The 20,648-nt window shown below is 36.8% G+C and overlaps 3 protein-coding genes across 3 annotated transcripts; 1 reads left to right on the top strand and 2 right to left on the bottom strand.

The window, feature by feature from the left end:
* Positions 1 to 2,192: 2,192 nt before the first annotated feature.
* On the bottom strand, positions 2,193 to 5,638 carry c8h2orf68 (chromosome 8 C2orf68 homolog). Its single transcript, XM_058636722.1, has 5 exons — positions 5,622 to 5,638; positions 4,718 to 4,829; positions 3,905 to 4,020; positions 3,667 to 3,812; positions 2,193 to 3,574 (listed from the first exon to the last, which is right to left on the bottom strand). Exons 2-5 carry the CDS (start codon positions 4,825 to 4,827, stop codon positions 3,452 to 3,454), a joined length of 495 nt encoding a protein of 164 aa, XP_058492705.1. The 5' UTR covers positions 4,828 to 4,829; positions 5,622 to 5,638; the 3' UTR covers positions 2,193 to 3,451.
* Positions 4,823 to 9,884, top strand: usp39 (ubiquitin specific peptidase 39). Its single transcript, XM_058636720.1, has 13 exons — positions 4,823 to 5,336; positions 5,641 to 5,719; positions 6,184 to 6,278; positions 6,369 to 6,505; positions 6,888 to 7,040; positions 7,137 to 7,362; positions 7,455 to 7,529; positions 8,026 to 8,093; positions 8,379 to 8,567; positions 8,786 to 8,928; positions 9,069 to 9,204; positions 9,334 to 9,420; positions 9,618 to 9,884. The coding sequence occupies exons 1-13, from the start codon at positions 5,276 to 5,278 to the stop codon at positions 9,663 to 9,665; spliced, it is 1,497 nt and encodes a 498-aa protein (XP_058492703.1). The 5' UTR covers positions 4,823 to 5,275; the 3' UTR covers positions 9,666 to 9,884.
* Positions 9,885 to 10,085: 201 nt separating this feature from the next.
* On the bottom strand, positions 10,086 to 14,789 carry sftpbb (surfactant protein Bb). Its single transcript, XM_058636721.1, has 11 exons — positions 14,633 to 14,789; positions 14,357 to 14,409; positions 13,541 to 13,615; positions 12,959 to 13,081; positions 12,427 to 12,555; positions 12,266 to 12,346; positions 11,984 to 12,167; positions 11,739 to 11,881; positions 10,753 to 10,833; positions 10,553 to 10,652; positions 10,086 to 10,447 (listed from the first exon to the last, which is right to left on the bottom strand). Exons 1-10 carry the CDS (start codon positions 14,685 to 14,687, stop codon positions 10,575 to 10,577), a joined length of 1,002 nt encoding a protein of 333 aa, XP_058492704.1. The 5' UTR covers positions 14,688 to 14,789; the 3' UTR covers positions 10,086 to 10,447; positions 10,553 to 10,574.
* Between the last annotated feature and the right edge of the window lie 5,859 nt (positions 14,790 to 20,648).

Below are 20,648 nucleotides of genomic sequence, written 5' to 3'. Positions count from 1 at the left end.
CAACAGAATCTATTTGAATCAGTTAAATTATTTTCAGAATAAAAGCTCTAGACTCAATTTTTTTTTTGGGGAAGATATGCAAATAATTAAAGATCAGATTTTTTAAATCATCTGCTGGGCCGGAAACTGCAAGTTGCTGACCACTGCTCCAAGTCATTTGTTCCTTCCTGTTGTCACATTATTAAATGCAGTGCCAACGTAACTTATTTTTTAGATTTTTTTAGATCAGTTTGACTCCACTTGTTGCACCTTGCATTGTGGTTTGAATATAGGGCTTTGAACATTGCTCTGAATTGCCCATAGGTGACAAATAAATAAAGTTATCTGTATCTAAGTGCAGCTACAGTAACTGGGCACATGGCAGTGTGTGATAAAACAGTGTCTTTTGTAAAGCAGCATTTTCATTTGACCTGTCTTACATCAGAGACATGTGACAAGTTAAAACTTTGATGGTGTTTGGATAAGAAATCAAAAAGGTCAAAAATGATAGCACAAAAACAGCACATAACACACAGTGCTGTCCCATCACCTCACTATTTTGCATCCTGAGAACAGGTATAAAATATTTGCTCTAGGGCCAAATATGAAGTGGTGGAATTTACACTGAGATATTTTTGATTGTTTAACAAGAAATATTATAACAGTAACATGTTTAACCAGTTTGCAGCTGGAAGAATAGTGCAAACCTGTATGTGTGTGTGTGTGTGCTTTTATTTGTTATCTGTTTAGGACCTTATCTCACAGAAACGGACCTTGTCATGACCAGTAGTCCACATAGAAAGAATTCTGAGAAGTCAGAATTTTTAGATTCAAGAAAAAAAAAAAGAATTATGAGATTACATTTAAAAAAATATCTGAATTCTGAGATTAAACCAGACTGTGTGGATGTGAGTGAGTCTTCCTCTCTTCTCTCTTTCTTAGGGACTTGGCATTATGTGACCTCAATGTCTGGAAGTACACTGGTCCAGTTCACAATTTAGATAACTCCAGTTACAGTATATGAAGCTCTGAATATTACTCATAGCAAGTGATCAAGTGAAGCTTCACAGCTGTGCATGTACACCGTCACACTGGCTCAGTCAAACATCTATACTTAACTCTGAATGGTGGGGTGGGGTTGTGCTGGCGATCATGTACCACCGCCTTTCCCTGATACTGCAACAGCAATAATGGAGCCTGCTGAGGCTGAAATACACTGGGCTGCAATGATCAATCAATCAAGCACTCAAGAAGAACAGTGCACCAAATTCACAACACACTCAATTTTTGAGGTATGTGAGCACACACACCACGCCACAGCCTTTAGTAGCACCAGGAGGAAGGTTTACTTTCCAGTATTGTACATTGTTTCTCCATAATAATAATAAAAAGAGCACAGAGAGTTCTTCGCCCAACAAAGAGCTTAGACGACACCCGTTATGTGAAACTTGTATTCGAGACCAAACAAGACACAATGCAGACCTAAATAAAACATCAGGCCCAAATATTTTTACAGACTGGTTGATAACATTTTCAACTTTCTCACAGCTAGTGCGCTCTAATGAGTGGAGCAGTGTGGATGGTCACATGGCAGTGGGCAGCAGTAGGTCACCTAATTTAGGTGAGGTCAGCAGGATATCTTGTAGGGATCCGGTGACTGTAGATGTCATACTTTTAAGGAGCTTGCAGCTGTACTTCTGTGCCTATAAGAAATCAAATCCTCTCAGTCCCTGTTGAACATTATGGTCATGAAGAAAACTCAAGTTCCTTCTTAAAATACTTTCGAACAGAAGGAAGCTTCACGTAAACCTTTTGGTCTTTAGGTAGATATTGCTTCTGTGAATATTCTTGCTATATTTAAGGTGTGTCAAATAATGGGTTACAAAGGTGCATACTATTTAATACACATTGAGCTTTGTCTTAACCTTTCCAGTGTTCCACAAGTCATTCAGTAGATGTTTTCAAACAGTATCTCAAGTCAGTGTGGGATTAGACCCAGATTGTCACAGTGCCCTGTTACCCAGTGTGAATTCAAATGTGTATTATTATTACTGTATATTTGACTGGTGATCCAAGGTTAACCCGTGGAACACAACAGGAAAGGTTACTTCAAATACTATACTACTTTATACTATACTATATATGGGGGAAGGTGAGTCAAAGTGTGTGAGGTGAGCTGGGCGTTTACCATCTATAGGGGAGTAGTATTGGTTCCACCAATAGCAAGGCAGAGTGTGCTTTTGACTACTATACAGTCCGCGGATGGAAATGGAATGCACTACAGTTGTGTGTGTGCATCTATAGTAGAAACAGAATGCTCTGATTGCGTGTTTGAACTTAAGCAGTTCCTGAAGGTATTGAGTTGCGGTCCTGTATGTTAACATACTAGTAGAACATTGCTGTCAGCTCTGTAGTGTTTGCTGATTCAACAGAAATATGACAACTGTGATCTGGTTGTAATAGTCGAAAAAAGATTATCAGACCCCCTTTTTTCCTTGACCTGAAGATAACTACATTTTCTATAGCATTATAAAGATTCTCTATTTTATGAAAATGAGACTGTAGTGTTTTCTCAGATAAAGCAAACTATTACAATGCACCTAAAAATGACAAGACAACAGCTATTGTGGCAAAGGCAGAAAGGAGTTGGAGTGAAAAAAAGATTCACAGTGCCACCTGCTGAATACATGGTGCAAAACACATTGTTCTGGTTTTTGTTTTCCTAACAATATAGACATTTTAGGATAGCAGTATGTCAAAAAAAGTGTTAATCCATTATTTTCCTCTGAGAAAATGAAAACTAGCATGAATCTGAGAAATAACACATTAACGTTTTCCAATTACACACCCAGACACATTTGCACAGTAATCAGTTGTTTTTTTATGTATATGTCGGACTCATCCAAAAACATTACAGTATCAAAAATAAAAGTCTTCCAAGAACATAAAATAATAAATACAGACAACAATGAAATTCAGTTACAAAACAAACACATTATCCACTAAACTCTCCAAATATATAACAAATCATTTAATGCTCACATTTTCAAATATCAGATATCAGAAAACAAAAATGTTCAAATCTGCTTGATTTTTGTAAACGAGAAAACACAAACATTTTACATTGAGAAGAAATGTTAATAGCGCTCACTCAAAGTGTATCCGCTCCTTTGAGAGACCACAAACAGTCAAATAAAAAGTGTTTGTTAAGGATCAGCATATGAGGTAACATAAGGTGAGTACAATGCAGTGAAGACTAATACGTCAACTCCTAACTGTACTGTTTATCGTAAGTGCTGGTCCTTCTCCTGAAACAACAGAAAACTTCTCTCTGCTGACAGTTTCTGCACAGGACCCAGTTCTTCGCCATGCCACGAACACCTTGAACAGTGATTGTGCTTTGAAGAGCACAAAACTGAATGAAATGTAATTCCACGGGCTTTTGCCTGCCGTCACATTCTTGCTTTATCACTCAGCGTTTGTCCCGCCTTTTGTCCATTTCCTTTTGAATCCGAGCCACCAGAGCGGCCCTCATTGCTGAATCCAAGCTGTTCTTTTTTGCAACACACTCCACCACTTTCTCAGGCTTATCATCCTTAAGAAAAAAGAAAAAAATATATGAACAAAACAAGACTAAAGCAAGCAAGCAAGAGGACAGGAATATCAAATAAAGGAGTGTACATTCACCTTATACACGAGGAAGGATGTAATAGCACCAGAGTCTGCCTGATAGTCAAGCCAAAAGAGTTCAGTCCCCTGGATCTCAGTCTCTGTGCTTGACCCACTCTCGTTCCACTCTTCAGCTTCAGCACCGGCCCCTGGATCTGATCCATCTGGAAACAAGCACAGAACAATGTTTTCTTTAATCTATATAGTGGATGTACTACAATCAGTGAAGACCAAGCAGACGACTTATTGATCTTACGTCTTCGTCGTGGATGGTACACTTGGATGTCAGGTCTCCGGGGTTTTCTGGGGGTTGTGGTGTTCCTCCGCCGCTGAAGCTCCTTGGCTTGCTTCACCTCTTTGTCATAGTGATCTCTTGAAAGACAGGAAAATAACATTTGCTTTGAGTTTTATCAATTCTTCTTACACAGATGTATGTATTATGATGGGAGATGGTGGGATGTGTTAAGTCTTCTCAAGCATATTCCAATGCTTCCCAATGCATATCATGTCTGGAATCTGTGGTGGCCAAGTCATGAGTGAAAATTATGTCTCATAACACCCTGAACAATTATTTCACAATTTGAGCCTGAAGAATCCTGGCATTGTCACTTCGGAATGTGCTATGATGGGACAAAAATGTGTTTCTAATATTGTTCCATCATAATTTCTTTCTTTTTGATCAACATTTCCCCCAGGAGTGATGGATCACTACTATCCATGCAGGTGTTCACACTATGTTTGACATTTCTAAGCAGCAATCTCCTTAATCGTTTTGATTGCTTGATTGATGTATGGTTATAATTAGGGATCATCCTTTCAACCTTCGAAGGCTCTTAACTATTGACTGCATCAAATCCAAGTGGTGACTTTTATTGTCAGGCTGTGTTTGCAGTTAAATGCTGTTAAACATGTAGTGACCTACATAAATTATAAATTTGACCAACAGGCCTGTGCGACTCTTGATTGTGTTTTCGTAATTGAACCGACTTAATGCTTAGTATATATACTACATGTGAACTAGTTACGGTGCTATCTGATAGCATTAGCTACCAGCAGTTGAGGAAATTACCTAGCAATCTGGTTCCTCCGGATATGGTGCAGGAAACCGTGGCTCATATCCAACCGCCCCCCTCGTTTATATTTTAGCTCTTGCGCTTCGTCGTCTCCCAGAATATCCATGTCTAAAAACAAATATCCAATGGTATGATAACGGTATGGGTGAGCGAGCAGCGCAAATTATTATAACAAGTCTCTATCAGAACACTGACAAAAAGCTACATGCTAGTTAGTGTCAATTTGTTGTCCAAATATAACACTCCCGGAGTTATGCATTTGGATAGGCTAAAATGTGTTTTATTGGAAATGCATATATTTCGGAATGTATCAAAATGTAATCATAAAGGGTAATTCAGGAACATTCAGTACAAACTTAGCAAGATATACTAATAAAAATCTGCGTGGTAAACTGGGTAGTACAAGGGTCAACGGGACTTGAAACGCCGGGATAGTTTTTGTCCATGTGTTGCGACGTACTAACAGTTTCGACGCACACAGTGCGCGACTGATTCAACTTATCCATATCACATTTTCGATATTCTGACATCACACACGCGTGCTAACCACCACAATGGTTTCCGTGAAGCGGGAAAGAGAGACTGAAGTGGACGACGATGACAACGAAGACGAAGGTAGGTTTATTTCCAACTAATATATGCTAGAAAGCGTGTATGCTTGTATGCTAGCTGGCGCCTAGCTGAAGGCGCGTTAGATTTCGTCCTCAGAGTTGCTCAGCAACAGCGGCGGCGGCTCGTTTTGACGACCCACCGTTTGGTTTTGAAATGCTGAAACATAAGCACCGCCTTTCCTGCGCACCCTGTGTGTTTAACAAACTAAATGCTAGGTTCGTTTAGCTAACATGTAAGTTAGCTTCCATTCAGTTGTTTTGAAATTGTTTAACTTAAGAGTTGACTCACGGTTTTGTTTGTGTTGCAGTGGAAGCTAAAGTTGGACGGGGACGTGTAGTAGAAGACCGGAGAAGTCGTCACTGCCCTTATCTTGACACCATAAACAGGCAAGATACAGTTGAATGTACATTGCTATTGTTGATGCTAAGTGCTAAATCCGCCTCTATATGTTACCGCAGCAGAGGTTGTAGAGGACGATACCACTTTGTTGTGTCCGACATCAGTCTGATACATTAGTTTTATTAACTATGTAACTATGTAGCTGTTAATAACACATTTGTGCCGAGACATTTTCAAAACATTATTCTCCAGCTGTGTAACAAATATTGTTCTCCCAAAAAGAAGAATTAATCAGCCCAAACACTACTCAGCTAAAATGCTTTTGCTTATTTTTGTTTAAATGTGAACAGTCTGTGCAGTGAAGAAAAACACTACTCAGCTAAAATGCTTTTGCTTATTTTTGTTTAAATGTGCAGTGTCTGCAGTGAAGAGAAGATGCAATATGTAGGCTTTTTGGATTCTTTTCCATTTTTGACCAGTATTTATTAAGTTGTGTTTGTATTTATTCCAGGAGTGTGTTGGACTTTGACTTTGAGAAGCTCTGCTCCATCTCTCTGTCCCACATCAATGTGTACGCATGCCTTATATGTGGGAAATATTTTCAAGGTATGTGTATGAACTTGCCTTTAACAATAATGATAATAAAAAGCACTTGTTATGTTATGACTTATTATTTTCATGTACGCTCCATTTTAGGTAGAGGACTGAAGTCCCATGCTTACACACACAGTGTACAATTTACCCATCACGTGTTCCTCAATCTACACACTCTCAAGTTTTACTGTCTGCCTGACAACTATGAGATTATTGATTCTTCACTAGAAGACATCACTGTAAGTAAAACCATTTTTGAGTTGTTATTGTAATAAAGTATGGATACAGTTATTATCTATTGCACTTACTTTGGTTTTTGAGGTTGTGTTTCTAGCTTGATTTTGTTATTGTTTTATACAAATTAATACTTAATAATACTTACTTAATGCTCTTTGCAAATGTAATGAACAATAAATGCGTTCACATTTGATAAATGTGTGAAATGTCACTTTAAATTTTTTTTTTTACAACATTGTTTAAAGATAGTTATGAAGTACTTTTAATGATATAGCAACATATGATGCGTTGTCTCAGGCTTCAACTCAAGCTTTCAAGGCCTTTTCAGTATTTCGGAAATCTAGTTTTGTGTCAGTAATTGCTGGACGCTGTTTTTCCCCACAGTATGTGCTAAGGCCAACTTTCACCAAGCAGCACATTTCAGGACTGGACAAGCAAGGAAAACTGTACCGAGCTTACGATGGTACGACTTACCTGCCGGGCATTGTGGGCCTCAACAACATCAAAGCCAATGACTATGCCAATGTGGTGTTACAGGTATGCATAACTGTAACAGTGGATCCTGTCTGGAAATCTCATTCTTTATTTTTTATTTTTTAAATGATACCAGTTTTTTATTTGCCTCCTTTTCAGGCATTTTCTAATGTTCCACCTTTGCGAAACTACTTCCTTGAGGAGGAAAACTACATAACAATCCGCAGGCCACCAGGGGACATCATGTTCCTCTTGGTGCAGAGGTTTGGTGAGCTGATGCGAAAACTTTGGAATCCGAGAAACTTCAAGGCTCATGTTTCTCCTCATGAGATGTTGCAGGCTGTGGTTCTGTGCAGCAAGAAGAACTTCCAAATTACCAAGCAAGGTAAGATCTGTGTTGTGACATATAAGACAGTGCAAGCTGAATCACATTAGCATTGCTTTTAACATTGTTTTTGATTGTTTTCTTTTCTGCAGGAGATGCTGTGGACTTCATGACGTGGTTCTTGAACGCTCTGCACGGTGCACTTGGAGGGACAAAGAAAAAGACTTGTGAGTAGGAGGCAATTTAAAAATGTCCTCATTAGATCATAATGTATGTAAACAATGGGGACATGATAAAAGTAATGTTTTCACAGCTTAAAGCTGCAGTGCATTACGTCTGGTGATTTTGCTGTTATTACCCTACCTCAGTTTGGTCTTTGAAGTGATATAATGTAATATTATTTTGTATGCTGCGTCCTTCATCGGAAAAAGGACTCGGTCAAACAACACTATCAGACTTTACCGAGGGAGTGTTTGCAAGAACGGTTTACCTCTTCAAACTGCTGAATGACTGAATTTTTTTGAGCAGTAAAATTCACTTGTAGAAATGTTTTGTCTGTGTTCTTTGTGTTTTCAGTCAACTAATCCAACCTGTTAGCAGCTGTCTCGCTTTATTAGCGCAGTGTTCCTGTTTATATTTAAAAGTTGAACATTACAGCTTTAAGAAAAAAACAGCCTAACACCCTAACTGCAATCAGAACTAATGTTTTTCTTTCTTTTATAGCAAGCATTACTAAAGCATTTCAGGGCTCCATGAGGATCTTCTCCAAGAAGCTTCCACACCCAGATTTAGTAAGTTTGCTTTAAGTCGTTGACTTACAGTTATGCAATATATATTAATAAAGCTGCTGTCTGACATGATAGCGTGCACACCTGGTCCCTGATCTTGTAGGATGCTTGAAAACATTTTCTTAGTATTTTGCTTACACATTAAGAATGAGACACCCATGTCACTGAACACTGTAGACCATCAGTGTTGGAATGTAGTGCTATTTAACATGTATTTGATCTCTATAATTGTTCACTGAATGCAACTGTAATGTTATTTATTATTATTTATCTTAACACTTTTTCTAGCTCCCAGAGGAGAAGGAGGCATTACTCGTGACAGAGGAGTACCAGGAACAGATGTCTGAGTCCACTTTCCTGTTTCTGACACTTGACCTCCCAACAGCTCCTCTCTACAAGGATGAGAAGGAGCAGCTCATCATCCCACAGGTGCCTCTCTTCAACATCCTGGGCAAGTTCAATGGCAACACCGAGAAGGTACAGATTCATTTGCATCCTGCTGTCTTTGATTTACTCAAATAAACATCACAAATATTGATTCGGCGCGCTCAAATATTTTCTCAACAATTACTGGATTTATTGTTTTGTTTTGCCTGACAGCATGAGCTTAAGCAAAAAATGTCATCTTCACATTCATTTTCATTTCTCCACACTTACCTGTTTTTTTTTTGGGGGTTTGTTTTTTAAAAATTCAGGAATACAAAACCTACAAAGAAAATTTTCTCAAAAGGTTCCAGTTGACCAAACTTCCTCCATACCTCATTTTCTGCATCAAAAGATTCACCAAGAACAACTTCTTTGTGGAAAAGAACCCAACGATTGTCAACTTCCCTATCACGTAAGTGCTGTTCACACACTGTATATTATAAGCTGAAGTATGTGGGCTTTATTCTGAGTACCTGCATAAACCTGAAGCACATGTTTGTCGGTTTTGTATATGCACTTGTTTGTGTCATCACTGTTGATTTTCTTCTATAGGAATGTAGACCTCCGTGAGTACTTGACAGAAGAAGCTCAAGTTACAGAGAAGAACACGACTTATGACCTCGTCGCCAATGTAGTGCATGATGGGAAGCCCACGGAGGGAGCGTACAGAATACATGTTCTGCATCATGTAGGTGGCGGGCAGATATTTCTGAAATGAGCCTGATTTCTACCAGCATTAACCATTACAAACCCAACAAATGCATTCCCTTACATTTAAATGTTGTTGCTGACCACCTTTTATTATATGTCTAATCAGGGAACTGGGAAGTGGTATGAGATGCAAGACCTGCAGGTGACTGACATTCTCCCCCAGATGATCACGCTGTCAGAAGCCTACATCCAGGTAAGTCCTTCCTCTTGTGTATTTGTGTGTTTTGTGTTTGGAAATATAGAGTAGAATTAGATTTGGCATAAAACTTGTCAAAGTTGATGACTGATTGTGAAGAGAAAGAATTTTGAGTGTCACTAGAAAGATTTTGTAAGCATAATCCGAATTCCTGAATCTGATTTTAGTAAGAATAATTTTTTCTGTTTTTCCAGATCTGGAAGAGAAAAGACATTGACACAAACAACCACATGGAGGTGTAAATGAGTCAGGGTTGCTGTCAGCATTTAGGAAATAAATCTGATATTTAAGTGGTTAAATAGAACAACACAATAAAGAATGAGGGTGGGAAGAAAATATCATGACTTTGTCTTTTATAACCACAAAAAAAGCAAATCAATGTAAATGTTTCCATGTTATTTTCACTTTGTTATTTCCTTTTTACTGTGTGGAGGTTTTCTAAATAAACAATCTTCAGGACATGTCTATGTTGGCTGAATCTTTGTATAAATATGCAATATTATGCTGTTACTTTTCAAACTCTTAAGCCATGATTAGGTTCAAAATACATCATTTTATAACTATTTGAAAGCGATTAAACGGGCTTTGTGGGCTAACCACAGTAATTGGCGTAACTTCAGCAACAACGAAATGATGAAAATAAAAACAGCGGAGTTGTGAAATCAGTTGTCTAAACTGCCTTTATTTCATGGTATACATACATACTAAAGGTCCAGCTTACAGCTAACAGTTTTCACATTCATTATGATGTTATGTGCGCAATAACTTGTCTCAAACTCATCTTACAGACGGAATCGTAGTCTAATAACACATCATGCGAACTTTGCCATGAATAATATCTATGACTGACTGAAAAAGCAAATGAGAGAATAATTTCCCCCAAAAATTAAAGTGCATCACATATACAAAACATTTAAGAGTAATAATTTGTAAAAATGAAAGTTCCTTGTGTACACATAACATCAGAGTTGCAGTGCAGCGTTTTGTTCACGCCATCCAAATGTCTTTCCTGTAGAAGACGGTTCTGTGAAGGGAAAATACACAGAAAAACGCAAATAGTTGGTTGCCAGTGCAACTAAATTCAGTAGACTTGAAATACATGTGATTAAGTTGAGATGATGGGACTTACCTGTGCATCACTTAGCAGAAAACTAGCAGCGCTGTCCCCAAGTACAGCGACTCTTTCCAAGTGGCTCTAACTTCTTCGAGGCAACACACAAGTCCCCTCTCTGCAGGACAGATACAACAAAACATACATAACAGAGTTAAAGACTATTTGAGACAGTTTATTTGTTGAGAAAGAGCATTAATGATATGATTTGTTCGTACTTCACAAGCATGTGGAACATCCATTTGGTTTCCCAAAACCCTCTGCAGGCGGGAGCCATAGAATTTGGTGAAAGCCTCGCACTGAAAAGAGGAGAGTTGATAAGTGACAAAGATTAAAACTTCTAAAATAAGATTAAAACTTCTAAAATACTTGCACGTAATAAATGGACTTAGTGGAGCCAGCCGTTTATTAGAAGCTGAGTAACAACAAAAGGCTGTTGACAGACACTAGAGGAAGCACTTGGAGAGAGAAGCTGCTCATTTCCCACAGTACTTATACACTCCATACACACAAAATATCTTGAATCTGGATCCATATCCAGATTCAAGATCACCTCCAAAATCTAATAATTTCTTCTTTTACCCCCGAGAAATGTCATCAAGTGATGCAGCTCGCACATCAAATATAACCTCCTTGGCAGAAGTAATAAATTGGCTGGCTTTAAGTCTCCAGGTCCAGTGTGTAACATTTTTATCGGCAGAAATTGAATATTCACGACCCAGAAGTATGTTTGTTTTTGTGCATATAGTTTTAACATAATGGTTTCGTTTCTGTAGCCTAAAGGCCCTTTGCACACCAGATGCGTTTTTTGTGTGCAAATTATTCATCTTCAGACGAAGCCACAGCTAACCTATCAGAACAAGTGTTGTTGATGGCGTACAGTGCAAACATTTAACTGTAAAACGAACGTGTGGAAGGGGGTTGTATTAGAGCTTGTGTGTGTAATTCAAGCTTCAAAATACTTTCACTATTTGTTTCTTCGCATCTTGCTCGACATGCATTGGAGGTTGCGTCATAATTTGCATCTGAATGATCCGCACTTTTGTATGTTCGCATCGTGTCCAGTGTTCAGAGACCTTTCGAATAAGCCTTAAGGAAAGGGCTTTGATTAACGTAGGTTGCAGAGATTAGAAGATATTTGAATGTTCAGCGACATGACTGATTGATTCTGTTAGCAGTGAGTATTTGGTGTTAGGCGTCAAACCTTAGGGATGGCATTGGGGTGATAGGCACACACAGACTGCAGGAAAGAGAAAGTCTGAGCTTCTGTGGCGTTCACACCCAGGTACAGTCGGCTGAGCACCGCCAGCGTGCGACACGATTCGCAGTCTGAGGGGAAAACCACCTCTGAAGAAAAGGCAGAAGAGAAACAGTCATAAAATATTAGGCTCAGATAAAAACTATGATCAAACCATAACTAAATGTATTCATGAGGAAGACGACCCAGACCTGGTTGAGGCTGCTCCTCGAACAAACACAGGTGCAAAAGACTACAGATAGTGTGAGGCGCAGCAGACGACAGGAGGAATTCCACTATCTGAACGCCGTATTTACTGACAAAGTCATCACATTCATCCTTGTAGCTCTGAGGCAAGAGATCACAGACCTCGTCCAGGAGCTTCATCAAAGTGTCCTGCAGAGAAACACCAAAGCAGAACGGGACATTTACATACATTATACAATGCATGGCGATGGAAATGGGCTTTAAAATCACCAATGAAAAAAAGTCACCTCAGTCATATTTTTAGGCAACAGCGTCTCCAGCTTCTTGATGACAAACAAACACAGGCTGCACGCTGGGTTGAGCTGCTCCTAGAGAGATAATGTCATTTATATGATGCAAATAAAGACAGTGTGACCTGAATATTCCACCTCTGCTGCCTCATACTAACGTAGCTGCTGATGGCTGAGCCGATCGCAGATCTGAATGTGTCTTTATCAGAGACATGATGGGGAAGTTGCAGCTGTTCCTCTTTGGGGGCAGCACAAAGTCCAAAAGCAATGCAGGTCTCATCTGACTTCTACAAAAAAAACAGAATAAAACAACAAAATATTATAAAGTCACTCCTCCCTGTAGGCCACAGAGTTTGTTCCTCTTCCATGTGTCTAAAAGGATGTGTAGATAGAGACTGATAGCATCTTATTGTATATAGTGTATAGTACTGTTTTGGCTCATTGTGTATTGCACTGTTTTTAATTTAATTTAATTTAATTTAATTTAATTTAATTTAATTTAATTTAATTTAATTTAATTTAATTTAATTTTTAATTTTATTTCTTAATTTCTTCTTTTTTGTTTTTGGATCGTGATTGTATTGTATTTTATTTGTATTTTTGATTAATTGTATCGCTGCTACAATGACCCAATTTCCAATTTTCTATCTATCTATCTATCTATCTATCTATCTATCTGTCTAAACTCACCTGGGGACTCAGGGTTTGCTGCAGGATTTTGGGCAAATACATCTTCACCTGTGAATCACACTCTGATGCTTGTTCGCTGGGAAAGCGCCGGCAGAGAGCGTGCAAGGTTTCATACACAATCTCCTGAAAAGGACCAGAAGTTCAATATTTTGTTAGAAAATTAAAGTCATCTTTTAATCGTCACTTTCTTGAGAATGAGACGTACAGTGCTTAACAAGTTTATTGAAAATGAGAACTTAAACTAAACAATGTTATTGTTATTTATTTTGGCAAATAACAACTGAATTCACCTTTTTATGCCCAACATAAACAAAAACATAAACAATGATTTTGATCATTACTAATGCTGTTCATTTAGGGCAGCTGTGGCTGTGGATGGTGTATTCTAATAAACCTGTTAAGCACTGTATGTACGAGTACAAGTAAAAGCTCAAACGCTCTGTTTGTTCTTCATGAACAAAAACGATGTAACATCATTTATGAATATTACAGGCGTCCACTCCCGGGCCCACGCCCCGCCTGCTGAAAATGGCAGCCATATTCCACAAAGCCATGTGGTCAGATAAGTGAAAGCTCACTGACCTTCGTGTCTCTGCTGGAGATCATGTTGGCAGAGAGCTGGACGATCTGTCTGCATTCTGAACACGTGTCCAGCATCTGAGAGGGAGCGGCCACAGTCACATGATCATTTCACCCAAACAAGGGCAAACACAGACAAGAACTTGCCAGTGTTTTCAGTTAGGAAATCACTGGCAAGTTCCTTCAAATATAAGTTTGTGAACTTTACTGAGGTTTAAATATGAAAGTTGTGTTTCAAAATGAATATGAACTGTTTGCATTCATTAAGGTCTGAACTAGGGCACGGGCCAAAATTCAATAACATCATGTACAGTATATTGTGATATTGCCTTCTTCTAGCAACACTACAAAGGTTCAATATGTAATATATAAGATATATAACACATTAATGTGCACTTTATCTGTTTATCTGTTTGACAAGCGTTTTTGTGAAAAGTAGCAAATATTTATCTAGGTTATACTTTATACTATAAGTTTTCGATTTCTGCTAATAAATCCTCTATTAGCCATTCCCAAACTTAAGAGTACTGGGACCCACTTTTTCATTTATGGCAATTAAAAAATGAAAATTAAAAACGTATCACGGCCCACACTTTGGGAATCGCTAATTTTAATCTTAATTTTTATTCACACTCACACACACCAATACATAGCAAAACCGGAGAAAGTGCAGATTTTATAGGTGGTGTCCAGAGCTGTGAGTGCACTTCAGGACGCATGCGCACACGAGGACGTATGATTTTAAATCAACATAAACTGACCTGAGGGAAATATTTGCCATATAACCGTGATCATGTGGAACATAAAATTGACGATTACCAGAGATTCCTGTTTGATGACAGACAGTGGCTCCATAATGAACATGCCGTCTCCTTTCAAACACACACGGACAGAGAAGTCATGTTTAAAAACAAGCACATATTTAATATTCCAGCGTCAACCCTGCCGCTGCAGCCTCATGTGATACGACATCAGAATTCATGGCGCCTGATCAGGTGACAGTAATAATGATCTCATGTTTATATATATATATATATATATATATATATATATATATATATATAAATATAAATATATAAAGAAGCTTCATCTCACCAGGACACAGAGACGCTGCTGCGAGGAACATCAGCACAAATCCAGGAGAAGACATGATGAGTCAGAGACACAGACAAGAGACAGAGGACCAGAGAAGGTTTCACTTATTATTGTTGTGCGGCTGCTGTTTTTTTTTTCTGCTGCTGGGATGCACCGGAAATACAGGGCGATCCTCTCAACCAATCAGAGACGTGGATATGACGCGCAGGCGCGAGGGAGCAAATCATTTAAAGCACGAGCAGTCAATTAAACATGAACAGAGCTCCACAGAAACTGTGTTGCATAAACAGAATTCTTATTTTATTCATTTATTTATATCTATGAAATATTAATATTATTCTATTATTATTAAACATATAGTACAATATTAATTTACAAACATTTATAACACAAGTTAAATGGAATACAAAAAACACTTCATACAGAAGACTTTTTCATCACATTTTAGACGACATATTAACCTAAGACTTTTTTGACTGACTCTGGACGACATACTATACTATGACTTTTTTGACCGATTTTGGACGACATACTATACTATGACTTTTTTGACCGATTTTGGACGACATACTATACTCTGACTTTTTTGAGTGATTTTGGACGACATACTATACTATGACTTTTTTGGCGATTTTGGACAACATACTATACTATGGCTTTTTTGGGTGATTTTGGACGACATACTATACTATGGCTTTTTTGACCGATTTTGGACGACATACTATACTATGACTTTTTTGACTGATTCTGAACGACATACTATACTATGACTTTTTTGACCGATTTTGGACGACATACTAAAGTATGACTTTTTTGACTGATTTTGAACGACATACTATACTATGGCTTTTTTGACTGATTTTGGACGACATACTATACTATGACTTTATTGGGTGATTTTGGACGACATACTATACTATGACTTTTTTTGATTGATTTTGGACGACATACTATACTCTGACTTTTTTGAGTGATTTTGGACGACGTACTATACTATGACTTTTTTGGCGATTTTGGACAACATACTATACTATGGCTTTTTTGACCTATTTTGGACGACATACTATACTATGACTTTTTTGACCGATTTTGGACGACATACTAAAGTATGACTTTTTTGACTGATTTTGAACAACATACTATACTATGGCTTTTTTGACTGATTTTGGACGACATACTATACTATGACTTTTTTGACCGATTTTGGACGACATACTATACTATGGCTTTTTTGACTGATTTTGGACGACATACTATACTATGACTTTTTTGACCGATCTTGGACGGCATACTATACTATGGCTTTTTTAACCGATTTTGGGCGACATACTAAACTATGACTTTTTTTGTCACATTTTGGACGACTTACTATACTATGAATTTTTAGACCGATTTTGGACGACATACTATACTATGACTTTTTTGACCGATTTTGGACGACATACTATACTATGACTTTTTTGACTGATTCTGAACGACATACTATACTATGACTTTTTTGGGTGATTTTGGATGACATACTATACTATGACTTTTTTTGATTGATTTTGGACGACATACTATACTCTGACTTTTTTGAGTGATTTTGGACGACATACTATACTATGACTTTTTTGGCGATTTTGGACAACATACTATACTATGGCTTTTTTGGGTGATTTTGGACGACATACTATACTATGGCTTTTTTGACCGATTTTGGACGACATACTATACTATGACTTTTTTGACTGATTCTGAACGACATACTATACTATGACTTTTTCGACCGATTTTGGACGACATACTAAAGTATGACTTTTTTGACTGATTTTGAACGACATACTATACGATGGCTTTTTTGACTGATTTTGGACGACATACTATACTATGACTTTATTGGGTGATTTTGGATGACATACTATACTATGACTTTTTTTGATTGATTTTGGACGACATACTATACTCTGACTTTTTTGAGTGATTTTGGACGACATACTATACTATGACTTTTTTGGCGATTTTGGACAACATACTATACTATGGCTTTTTTGGGTGATTTTGGACGACATACTATACTATGACGTTTTTTACCAATTTTGGACGACATACTATACTATGACTTTTTTGACTGATTTTGAACGACATACTATACTATGACTTTTTTGACCGATTTTGGACGACATACTAAAGTATGGCTTTTTTGACTGATTTTGGACGACATACTATACTATGACTTTTTTGACCGATTTTGGACGACATACTATACTATGGCTTTTTTGACTGATTTTGGACGACATACTATACTATGACTTTTTTGACCGATCTTGGACGGCATACTATACTATGGCTTTTTTAACCGATTTTGGGCGACATACTAAACTATGACTTTTTTTGTCACATTTTGGACGACTTACTATACTATGAATTTTTAGACCGATTTTGGACGACATACTATACTATGACTTTTTTGACCGATTTTGGACGACATACTATACTATGACTTTTTTGACTGATTCTGAACGACATACTATACTATGACTTTTTTGGGTGATTTTGGATGACATACTATACTATGACTTTTTTTGATTGATTTTGGACGACATACTATACTCTGACTTTTTTGAGTGATTTTGGACGACATACTATACTATGACTTTTTTGGCGATTTTGGACAACATACTATACTATGGCTTTTTTGGGTGATTTTGGACGACATACTATACTATGGCTTTTTTGACCGATTTTGGACGACATACTATACTATGACTTTTTTGACTGATTCTGAACGACATACTATACTATGACTTTTTTGACCGATTTTGGACTATACTATGACTTTTTTGGCGATTTTGGACAACATACTATACTATGGCTTTTTTGGGTGATTTTGGACGACATACTATACTATGACGTTTTTTACCAATTTTGGACGACATACTATACTATGACTTTTTTGACTGATTTTGAACGACAAACTAAAGTATGACTTATTTGACTGATTTTGAACGACATACTAAAGTATGACTTTTTTGACCAATTTTGGACGACATACTATACTATGGCTTTTTTTGTCACATTTTGGACGACATACTATACTATGAAGTTTTTGACCAATTTTGGACGACATACTATACTATGACTTTTTTGAGTGATTTTGGACGACATACTAAAGTATGACTTATTTGACTGATTTTGAACGACATACTAAAGTATGACTTTTTTGACCAATTTTGGACGAAATACTATACTATGGCTTTTTTTGTCACATTTTGGACGACATACTATACTATGACTTTTTTGACTGATTCTGGACGACATACTATACTATGACTTTTTTGACTCATTTTGGATGACATACTATACTATGACTTTTTTGATTGATTTTGGACGACATACTATACTGTGGCTTTTTTGACCGATTTCAGACGACATACTATACTATGACGTTTTTGACCAATTTTGGACGACATAGTATACTATGACTTTTTTGAGTGATTTTGGACGACATACTAAAGTATGACTTATTCGACTGATTTTGAACGACATACTAAAGTATGACTTTTTTGACCAATTTTGGACGATATACTATACTATGGCTTTTTTTGTCACATTTTGGACGACATACTATACTATGACTTTTTTGACTGATTCTGGACGACATACTATACTATGACTTTTTTGACTCATTTTGGACGACATACTATACTATGACTTTTTTGATTGATTTTGGACGACATACTATACTTTGGCTTTTTTGACCGATTTCGGACGACATACTATACTATGATTTTTTTGACCAATTTTGGACGACATACTATACTATGACGTTTTTGACCAATTTTGGAGGACATACTATAGTATGACTTTTTTGAGTGATTTTGGACGACATACTAAAGTATGACTTATTTGACTGATTTTGAACGACATACTAAAGTATGACTTTTTTGACCAATTTTGGACGATATACTATACTATGGCTTTTTTTGTCACATTTTGGACGACATACTATACTATGACTTTTTTGACTGATTCTGGACGACATACTATACTATGACTTTTTTGACTCATTTTGGATGACATACTATACTCTGACTTTTTTGAGTGATTTTGGACGACATACTATACTATGACTTTTTTGGCGATTTTGGACAACATACTATACTATGGCTTTTTTGGGTGATTTTGGACGACATACTATACTATGGCTTTTTTGACCGATTTTGGACGACATACTATACTATGACTTTTTTGACTGATTCTGAACTACATACTATACTATGACTTTTTTGACCGATTTTGGACGACATACTAAAGTATGACTTTTTTGACTGATTTTGAACGACATACTATACGATGGCTTTTTTGACTGATTTTGGACGACATACTATACTATGACTTTATTGGGTGATTTTGGATGACATACTATACTATGACTTTTTTTGATTGATTTTGGACGACATACTATACTCTGACTTTTTTGAGTGATTTTGGACGACATACTATACTATGACTTTTTTGGCGATTTTGGACAACATACTATACTATGGCTTTTTTGGGTGATTTTGGACGACATACTATACTATGACGTTTTTTACCAATTTTGGACGACATACTATACTATGACTTTTTTGACTGATTTTGAACGACAAACTAAAGTATGACTTATTTGACTGATTTTGAACGACATACTAAAGTATGACTTTTTTGATCAATTTTGGACGACATACTATACTATGGCTTTTTTTGTCACATTTTGGACGACATACTATACTATGACTTTTTTGACTGATTCTGGACGACATACTATACTATGACTTTTTTGACTCATTTTGGACGACATACTATACTATGACTTTTTTGATTGATTTCGGACGACATACTATACTATGGCTTTTTTGACCGATTTGGGACGACATACTATACTATGACTTTTTTGACCAATTTTGGACGACATACTATACTATGAAGTTTTTGACCAATTTTGGACGACATACTATACTATGACTTTTTTGAGTGATTTTGGACGACATACTAAAGTATGACTTATTTGACTGATTTTGAACGACATACTAAAGTATGACTTTTTTGACCAATTTTGGACGAAATACTATACTATGGCTTTTTTTGTCACATTTTGGACGACATACTATACTATGACTTTTTTGACTGATTCTGGACGACATACTATACTATGACTTTTTTGACTCATTTTGGATGACATACTATACTATGACTTTTTTGATTGATTTTGGACGACATACTATACTGTGGCTTTTTTGACCGATTTCAGACGACATACTATACTATGACGTTTTTGACCAATTTTGGACGACATAGTATACTATGACTTTTTTGAGTGATTTTGGACGACATACTAAAGTATGACTTATTCGACTGATTTTGAACGACATACTAAAGTATGACTTTTTTGACCAATTTTGGACGATATACTATACTATGGCTTTTTTTGTCACATTTTGGACGACATACTATACTATGACTTTTTTGACTGATTCTGGACGACATACTATACTATGACTTTTTTGACTCATTTTGGACGACATACTATACTATGACTTTTTTGATTGATTTTGGACGACATACTATACTTTGGCTTTTTTGACCGATTTCGGACGACATACTATACTATGATTTTTTTGACCAATTTTGGACGACATACTATACTATGACGTTTTTGACCAATTTTGGAGGACATACTATAGTATGACTTTTTTGAGTGATTTTGGACGACATACTAAAGTATGACTTATTTGACTGATTTTGAACGACATACTAAAGTATGACTTTTTTGACCAATTTTGGACGATATACTATACTATGGCTTTTTTTGTCACATTTTGGACGACATACTATACTATGACTTTTTTGACTGATTCTGGACGACATACTATACTATGACTTTTTTGACTCATTTTGGATGACATACTATACTATGACTTTTTTGATTGATTTTGGACGACATACTATACTATGGCTTTTTTGACCGATTTCGGACGACATACTATACTGTGAT

The sequence above is a fragment of the Solea solea genome, chromosome 8 (genome assembly GCF_958295425.1).
Source record: "Solea solea chromosome 8, fSolSol10.1, whole genome shotgun sequence".
Lineage (NCBI taxonomy): Eukaryota > Metazoa > Chordata > Actinopteri > Pleuronectiformes > Soleidae > Solea > Solea solea.
The sequence above is the reverse complement of the archived record's forward strand: the minus strand, read 5'-3'. Positions and strand labels throughout refer to the sequence as shown.

Coding starts and splice junctions, on each gene's coding strand:
- c8h2orf68 (XM_058636722.1), bottom strand. CDS start 4,827: ATGGATATTCTGGGAGACGACGAAGCGCAAGAGCTAAAATATAAACGA. Junction 4,021..4,717: donor CGGAGGAACCAGATTGCTAG/GTAATTTCCTCA, acceptor CTGTCTTTCAAG/AGATCACTATGACAAAGAGG. Junction 3,575..3,666: donor CATCCTTCCTCGTGTATAAG/GTGAATGTACAC, acceptor TTTTTTCTTAAG/GATGATAAGCCTGAGAAAGT.
- usp39 (XM_058636720.1), top strand. CDS start 5,276: ATGGTTTCCGTGAAGCGGGAAAGAGAGACTGAAGTGGACGACGATGAC. Junction 5,720..6,183: donor TATCTTGACACCATAAACAG/GCAAGATACAGT, acceptor TATTTATTCCAG/GAGTGTGTTGGACTTTGACT. Junction 6,279..6,368: donor ATGTGGGAAATATTTTCAAG/GTATGTGTATGA, acceptor GCTCCATTTTAG/GTAGAGGACTGAAGTCCCAT.
- sftpbb (XM_058636721.1), bottom strand. CDS start 14,687: ATGTCTTCTCCTGGATTTGTGCTGATGTTCCTCGCAGCAGCGTCTCTG. Junction 13,082..13,540: donor TCTCCAGCAGAGACACGAAG/GTCAGTGAGCTT, acceptor GGTCCTTTTCAG/GAGATTGTGTATGAAACCTT. Junction 12,556..12,958: donor AGCAAACCCTGAGTCCCCAG/GTGAGTTTAGAC, acceptor TTTTTTTTGTAG/AAGTCAGATGAGACCTGCAT.